Below are 8442 nucleotides of genomic sequence, written 5' to 3'. Positions count from 1 at the left end.
TTTTTTTTCTCCTATTTTTCCGACTCTAAAACAGTTCAGGCTTTTTTCTCTCCGGGAAACCATTATCCCATTGGATGACTGCGGAGAGCCGACGTCATCAGTCCGTGCTGCAATTGGCTGAAGTCCACGTCACTCTCAGGTGTCCACGTGTGCACTTTCACTCCGCCCGCTCGCGCTCGTGCTCGCCTCGGTTTCCTCCCTGCGCGGAGGAAACCGCTACTCTCCATCCAGCGAGGGCATGCCGGGCCGGGACACGACCTCCAGCACGTACACCGCCGCCGGAGGTTCGGTCCCCCGGCTGTTTCTTTCACACCGGACCGAGACAATCTGTGTCACAGTGATGGAAGTGAGGAGAGGCGCGTGCAATGTTGTAGTGAACTGTGACAATGACTGTGAAGCACAACACCTCCCTCAGACAATTATGGACTAAAATAGAGTTCTCAATTTGTTTTTTTAATTATTTGGATCTTTTCATGTAGCCTATTCAGGTCACTGTTTATTTAAAGTTCTTGTGGGGAACTTATACATCTATATTTAAAACTCCACACTGCAGGCTTGTAATGCTGAGGCTTAGATGGGAAGATTGATATTCTTCTCATATTTGTTTTGTAAATGTGAAGTTACAGCCAGTAGATGCTTAGCTTTGCTTAGCTTTGCTTAGCATAAAGATTGGAAACAGGGGAAACAGCTAGTTCGCCTCATAGTATAGCCAAAGCCAAAAATACTGATATCAGCATGACACATCCACCATATCCAGGTTTTAACTGGAAACTTCTTCCCAGGTTATTAAAAGCCCCCAAAATATAGATACATACTCACAGTATCTGCTTTATGATTAAGTCCATGTTGAAAATTTACATGTAAATTCAGAAACAGAACAGGAAGTATTAAACACCTCGACCATTTACAAAAGACACAACAGCAACACTTTGAGTTTTTACTTACTGACACCTAAATGGAATGGAGTTATTGCCATTGTTATTATGGGATTTAAATACCTTTGAATATTGTTACTACTGGCCTTTTGACAGGCTGCAGTGATCAGAACAGTGAAAGCGTGATTAAATGCAGTAACTACTGTGAACCAAACCACATTTAGCAAGGGTGTGTCACATCAGCGTGTCTTTATTTTAAGAATACAAGACCACAACAGTCAGAGAAGGACAGTGAACACAGCAGCTGAGGACTGATGCTCCCTCTGGTTTCCTCTGTGTTGATCGTAGAGTCGCTTCAGCCGTTAAAGTCTTGGCAATGTGAATCTGCTTTACACAGGGATTTTCTTTATTTTGGGGTCTGAGTAAAAATGTTTTCAAATGTAGGACAAACAACAAAATGTTTAATAGGTCACACGTGAAAGACAGTCCAAAAACCCAAATGTGTGACTCACAGAGAGGGCAGCAAGTGTAGCTTAAATAGACTTATAATCATGTCCCTTTGAGAAAAGTGAAAAATAAATTACATTTATACTAAAGCTAATCCTAATAAACTTTATCTGCAGAGTGCAACAGATTCATTCTGGCTGGACAGAAATACAAACCAGATCACAGCAGGATTCACTGGTTAGTGACTGAATTAACCACAGCTAGTATGAGTCAAATAAATTAAAAGTAATGTAGTATTCAACATGCTATACATTGAAAGACAATTCTTTATATTTTTAAAGTTAGTTATACATTTATATACAGTGTTATGTACAGACTCTTTGGACCCCACGGTATACGCAGTCCAGATTTGCTGGACATGTATCAGATGCTGTAATCTCTCATTTGGCAGACATGCAACACAGCAGAGACGCTCGGACGCCCGACAGAGTAGAGACGACAGTCGACTAGACCTCACATGCAAAACGCTTCACATGCAAAACAACAGCAGAGGTAAGGCAGGAAGATGGAGCAGATTGAAAACTGGGCATGACTATAGGCTCACAGTCTGAGGAGGAGGCGTTCACTTTTATAACTTACAGGCATGAGACATGAAGCTTCACTCACTCACGTCCACATTAGCAAAGCTTAGTCATCATGAAGCTGTGATTATTATTATTATTATTATTTCTGACTAATCCCTTTGTTTTGTCGTCAACAAAGACCAAGTCTACTTTTAATAAAAAACACACTCGCCACAATTAGTTTGCATATACAAACACTCACATGCTGTTGACACTCTGACGTTCAACATCAACTCTGTTGAGGTGGAAAACAAAGTTTCAGTTATGTGAGTAATAAAGTACCTGGAGCCAGCAGCTGGTTAGCTTAGCTTAGCATAAAGACTGGAAACAGGCAGAAATTGCTAGCTTGGTGCTAACATCTCATTTGTTAAAACTGTGCAAAAGGGGTTGGGTGCTGGACTATTTCTTTGAGTATTTCCCAAAATGTCAAACTACTACTTTAAGGTAAATGACACGTGCAAAAATGTTTTTTTGGACAATTATATGATTTATAAATAAACAGTGTGAGTGTGTTTGCCCAGCATCCTTCCTGGACAGAAGATTAAATTAAATTAAAGTTTCCTCCTCAAGTGAAATCTCGATGAAACCCTCCCAGAGTTCAGGCAGAAGGGTGGAGGTGTGGTGAAGGTCTTGGGGTCAGTGGGTCACATGGGCATGCAGGACCGAGTGCAGGTGCAGGGCCGAGGTTACGGGACTTTGGTGCGGGACGATGAACAGTAGAGAGGCTGCAATATGGACACATGGACACGACATGTGGGACACATCTGTTTCTTCCACAGCCACTGCTCCATGCACTGAAACACATTTTTAAAAGACATTATTACATCTATTCAGTCTCATTTTTTTCACTCGGGCTGAATGTTTCTGATTTCTGCAGGTATTGATTTCCCTCACTGAGTCCAGGAAGTCATTTCTAACACGCTGACCTACAGTAAGCATCTGCACGACAGGATCAACACTGACCCGACCCCGGGCTGCGAGGACACTGCTGTCACATGTTTTACTCTATAGTCGAAGGAATGGACTCTTAAAAGGTTCCTCAGTTATGAAGCAGGTAAAATCCACTGAGGATACATTTAAAGTTGAGAATTTATTTCCTTGGTTATTTATCGACTTTCTGTCACAACACAGAAAACAAACATCAAAACTATTTAGACACAAAAATACACATCATTTTGGAGTTCATTAAAACAACTTCCAGGCAGTCACATACATCGTCCTGCAAATCCTCCATCTCTACAGTGAACAGTATATAAAGTCCAGTTCACAACAGCTGAGACATATTAATTAAATCTGCTAATTAAATCTAGTGTATATGCCTTTTTTTAACTCTTCACACTATTGAAATTATATTGTGGTTCTGCTAAATTGAAAATATTCTCATTGCGTGATATTTTAAACCACGTGATGAATGTAACCAGGAAGATATTTACATACATGAGCTACTTATGAAGTCATTTATAAAAGTGGTAATATATAGAGGCACATTCTCTGCCAGTGTTAAAGTAAAATATATTTTGTAATACGTCAGCAGGTGAGTGGAAGTCAATTCAAGCAGGAAACTTCAAGTGCAGATAATTCCATCTTCTACATTAGTTTTGCCTAATAGAAATATTTTATAACCCCAAATATCCAAGGCTTTTTTCAGACATTTTAAGTGCTTTTATTAACAAATTCTGACTGACGAATCCTCCAATGTTTGACTTTTGACACGTGACGATGAAACCACAGTTGACACATCAACAGGGCCGCCAGGGCAGGTTCACAGGATCAGGTCAGGCACAGTCAAGGCCCTGAGACAAATCCTCCATCTTCTCTTCCCACAGTGAGTCGCCTCCTTCCACAGAGTGATATCAGCGATGTCTGCGCAGGGAAAGTTGACGCCGGGGTGTGTGCTGCTCCCTCTCCATACAGATCGGCCCGTCCACCGACTTCCTCCTCTCGTCCGAGAGTCTCCTCACCTGAGAATCCACCACTTCGCTGCCGCTGCGGGGCCGACACTGCTCTAACTTCCGAGCCGCCTTCAGCGCCCACCAGACAGAGACATCGCAATCAGTAAGTGTCAAGGAGTAATCTGTTAGTGTGCTCCACGCTTCCACAGAGACGTGTGCAACCCTCATACCACTTCACATCATGCATGTCCGGGAGCGAGCGGCGTTCATGCACCGCGGGTATCTGATGTATGACATGCTGGGACTGGAGTGAAGAAGTGACTACTCCTTTGCAAAATGGGAAAGTGTGAGCAGTGGAAACACAGAGCAGGGGGAGGCACGGAGATGTTTTACCTCTTTGTGGAAACGGTGTGTGCAGTGCAGCTCTTGAACTCCTCCACTCTTACGCATGTCCTCATGACAGATCAGGCACAACTTGTCGTTATTGTTCTGAAAAAGAAAGAGTTGATTTTCCACTCATCCCCCTGACCAAAACGACATATAGCATGACAGTTCACTGTAAAACATTTGCGTATTTACTCTACAAAAGTCTAATGGTCTGAACTTGATGGTTAAGTGCAAATGCACAACTTTCCTTTTTGGATTTGATTCACATTTAGCCACAAATTCCTCTCTGCAGATCCTCTCTATGTTCTGAATAATGGATAATCTAATAACACACACTGTATGTCACAGTAAATACAGAAGATATACTGTAAAGATACTGTAGAGTTCAAGTTACAAGTTGCAAAGATTGAAAACAAAAGTGATAATTACAGTATATGAGACAAAAAAAGAAGGGATCTAGACATGTCCATCAAATGTGAAATATGTGAACAGCTTCTGGGAAATGCCGTGCAGTTTAAACCTGTCAACACATTAAGGTAATACACCTTTTGATTCTCTCTTAGAGCTGCTTAATCTTTAAGAGCTTTTAGAAAGGCAGAGTGCGCCGAACCTGATCGGACCTGCAGTTAACTGGATAATCTGCAACAATCTGAATTGACTTTAGGCTGCTGCCGCTCACCAGAGATATGGTCCTCTTATCACGAACACAGAGTCTCTTCTCGAATGACTCCGTGAGCTCTGGGATGGTGGTGATGCGGTTCTCGGGGATGGACGACTTTGAGCGGCTGTTGTCGTCGGAGGAGGCGCGGCGAGCCCTCTGGTGGGGTCTGACCTCCCCCTTCTCCTCTCTGGTCTTGAGGTGGCTGGGTGAGGGTGCCATCGTCGCCGCGTGGAGCTTGTTCAGCTTCATGGCGTCTAATTGTGACTGTGGATCAAACAGAGAGGGTTAAAAAAAAAAAAACTGATTCAGACGCAGCTAAAAGTAAAACAACCTTGTCGTGTTTCCATGTTTCCTGTAAATGCACATTAATCCAGACAGATGACTCTGCTGAGCCTTTGTCTGTGAATGGGGTTAATCACGCAATCACTAATACCCTTGAGTAACATGTTAGTAAAGTAACCACCTAATTATAGTTTACCTTTCCACTCAGGCCAGTCAGTTCATTAATTATTTACACAACAGCAGTAATCTGATTATTACACTTATATGTTACAACACAGGTACGCAGAGGGCGAAGCTCATTGATCTGTTCTGCTCATTGATCATTTACTGCTGAACCACTGACTCCAGAGGCGTCACTGTGGATGCCTGTGTCCTCTGCGTGACTTGACAGGAGCAGCTTTAAGACCAGCATTAGTTATGTTCTGTTGGTTTTTACATGAAAACCAGTCGTTTGCACTTTGATTATTCCACAGCACATTTACACGTCCATCTGCAGGTCGTCCTCTGGATCACATGCTGAGGTGGTTCTGTGTCTTTTACATTGAAAAGAGGAAGTCGCAGCCGTCAGTGTTTTGTTTGACGCCATGTAGAGGCCGATCTATACAAGCACGTGTTGTTACGTCTCTTCACAGCTGCTTTTGTTTCACGTTGCTCCCGTTTAACACAGAGGATTTTCTTTGGTTCCCCAACAATAAAACTCAAACCTAAAAAAAAAAACAAAAGGCAGCAAAGTGCAACTCTAATCATATACAAATATGTCATCAGCACGACCAATTAAATCAAATCTATGCAAGGAAATCTGTCTCATACAGTTGCATCATGAGCCTTGATCATGCAGACGAAGCAGACGGGCTAAACGTTTGTATTTTGGTAAACATCCATCTCACTAAATTGTCCACGAGCACAGACACAAGTATCCTGCTGTGTAGCTGCCACTGACCTCTGACCTCTGACCTCCCTGTGGCAGGAATATCTGTCTCCAAAACCTACACATATACGTCGGCGCAGAAACAGAACAAAGCCCAGACGGCGTTCATTTGAAACCTTCCTATCAATCACATGAGGCGGTGAACTCGACAAGTCAGCGTAAGCATTTGCACATTACACAGAGCTCTGAAGACAAAGTGGTGAGCGAGGAGAATGGCTCTTTTTGTAGGTTTCTGTTTCAGACATTTTGCATGTTACAAATTAACAGCACAAGAAGTTTAATACACTCATGTTTGCACAAAGATATTATCAATAATTATCAGTTATTGACAAGATTCCTATTTGTACGTGTGTGTGTGTGTGTGTGTGTGTGTGTGTGTGTGTGTGTGTGTGTGTGACAGACATTATTGATGTGAAACTGGTGGAGGCAACTCTCAGGTCAGGACGTCCTATTACTGAACACTATAACAGACCTACATGGCCTGCGTGGTGCTCATACCAGCGTCTGCAGAGTAGATACGTGCATGCATGAAATATACTGTAAATAAAATCAGGCTTTCTTTATGCTTAGTCTTTGAGTGTACTGCACTTCACTTTTTATACATTTTCCACTTATTTACCTTTGATTGATAAGAGGTACATGCTGCATTTTTGTGTTGATTTAAAAAACACTACATGCTGCGTTCAGACGTGACAAACAGTAGAAATTGAAACCACATGAAATTACAAGTGTGTGGCTGCTGTTTAAATACATATTCAACAAATTCATATGCATGCACCATTAACCGCTGGGGGTCCTTACCACAGTCGGGAGTGATGCTCTTCGATCAGCTCGTGCTGTTGCGGGTCTTCTGAAGCTGCGTTTTCTCTCTCTGGAGTTTCCACCTTCTGCTCCGTGACCCCAGTAACTACTCATCCACTTTGTGAAGTTTCCATCATCATCCTCGTCATTGTCCATCATAATCGCAGGCAGGAGCCTCAGAGACATGATGGAGCTGTGCGGTGCAGCAGGTCCTGGGACAACAGATGACAGTGTGATCCCAGCTGAGTGCTACGCAGAGTAAAGACAACGCTCAGCTGACCTACTAAGCTCCTAACTGACTGGCTGCTCTACTACTCCACACCGTCCCACAAGGCAAAGGTACCTTACTTCAATTAGATCCCTCTGGTGCCTCAAGCACTGTGGCTGTAGTTTGTTATTCTTGGATGATCCAAAAATAAACCGCAGAGCTTTTGCTCAACTCCTTAAATAAGCGAATCCTCTATAATCTATTTAGCGTCGCAGGGAGAAAGTAAAAATGAGGTGATGGGAATAAACAGGGAGGCGGGGAGGAATGGCTAGTGTTTTGGCACTGGGTGGGTGATGTGACCACTGCTTTTAATCTTTCCATTACAGTCATGGGCCCGGGGGTAGACAACTGAAACTCCAATTTCCCATTACTTTCCACTCGCTGAGTACATCAAACCTGTCAATAATTATGGAGTGCAGGCATCTCTGTGCGCTGTGAGCCTGGGGCTTGTGTAATACAGGGCAGAGAGGGAGCATATATTTTCATAATACACTGGGCACCACTGAATCATATTCTCTGTTTCCTTGTTTTTGTTTTTGTTTTTGTTTTTGTTTTTGTATATGTAAAGTATTCTTTTTACACTTGTTTACAATACAAGTTAAGCAGCTAGAAAAGCAACAGTTGCACAAACTTGTACAAAAACAATCATAAGCACATTTTATAATTGACTTGTACTGGATCATAATGTCAAATCTTCTTTATTATAACATGTTTTTAATTCTACAACTTAAATGAATTAGAGGGAGAACATATTATTATAACAAATATAAATAATGCAAGATGTCATAATGGAGTCTCTAGGTGTTTGTTACAGGTCAAGAAACTGACTGACTGAAAGATAGGTTGTACTGAACATTTATTTAACTACTCTAACACCCAGTTTTCATGAATTATAACATTGGAATGATGCATAAACTACTAAAGTAAACATTAGATAAGTAACTGCACACGAGCAATAAGAGCTTGAGGGAGTTGAAATTCTGAAGCTGATGTTTACGCTTGAACATGAACGCAACCTCCCTTCACACATTCACGAGCTGAAAGGATCAAAATGCTGCTGATTATCTCAGAGTCCTGAGTCTCAAAGAGGAAGACTAATCGAGTCGGACTCTGTTATGAGACATTCACGCTGCTTTGTCATGTAACAAGATTACTGTAATCTGTTGTTTTTCCAAATACAGGAGCCAATTAAGATCACACCTGAACACAAGTGACCACAAATAATGATATAAATAAATTAATAAAAAAAAAAAATATATATATATATATATATATATA

General features: G+C 41.8%; 1 protein-coding gene across 2 annotated transcripts; it reads right to left on the bottom strand.

The window, feature by feature from the left end:
• Positions 1-815: 815 nt before the first annotated feature.
• On the bottom strand, positions 816-7295 carry lnp1 (leukemia NUP98 fusion partner 1). 2 transcript variants are annotated; one of them, XM_023413270.2, is made up of 4 exons: positions 6897-7295; positions 4904-5149; positions 4231-4326; positions 816-2739 (listed from the first exon to the last, which is right to left on the bottom strand). In XM_023413270.2, exons 1-4 carry the CDS (start codon positions 7080-7082, stop codon positions 2632-2634), a joined length of 636 nt encoding a protein of 211 aa, XP_023269038.1. In that variant the 5' UTR covers positions 7083-7295; the 3' UTR covers positions 816-2631. The 2 variants fall into 2 exon arrangements, with proteins under 2 accessions (XP_023269038.1, XP_023269037.1); XM_023413269.2 differs by lacking the exon at positions 816-2739 and adding an exon at positions 3017-3966.
• Between the last annotated feature and the right edge of the window lie 1147 nt (positions 7296-8442).

The sequence above is a fragment of the Seriola lalandi genome, unplaced genomic scaffold, assembly GCF_002814215.2.
Source record: "Seriola lalandi dorsalis isolate HSWRI2012SDOR001 ecotype SW California unplaced genomic scaffold, Sedor1 jcf7180002054511, whole genome shotgun sequence".
Taxonomy (NCBI): Eukaryota; Metazoa; Chordata; class Actinopteri; order Carangiformes; family Carangidae; genus Seriola; species Seriola lalandi.
Note: the sequence above shows the minus strand (reverse complement) of the source record. Positions and strands in the feature narration are given on the sequence as shown.

Coding starts and splice junctions, on each gene's coding strand:
- lnp1 (XM_023413269.2), bottom strand. CDS start 7,082: ATGTCTCTGAGGCTCCTGCCTGCGATTATGATGGACAATGACGAGGAT. Junction 5,150..6,896: donor GAGCATCACTCCCGACTGTG/GTAAGGACCCCC, acceptor TTTGATCCACAG/TCACAATTAGACGCCATGAA. Junction 3,967..4,230: donor CACACCGTTTCCACAAAGAG/GTAAAACATCTC, acceptor TGGGCGCTGAAG/GCGGCTCGGAAGTTAGAGCA.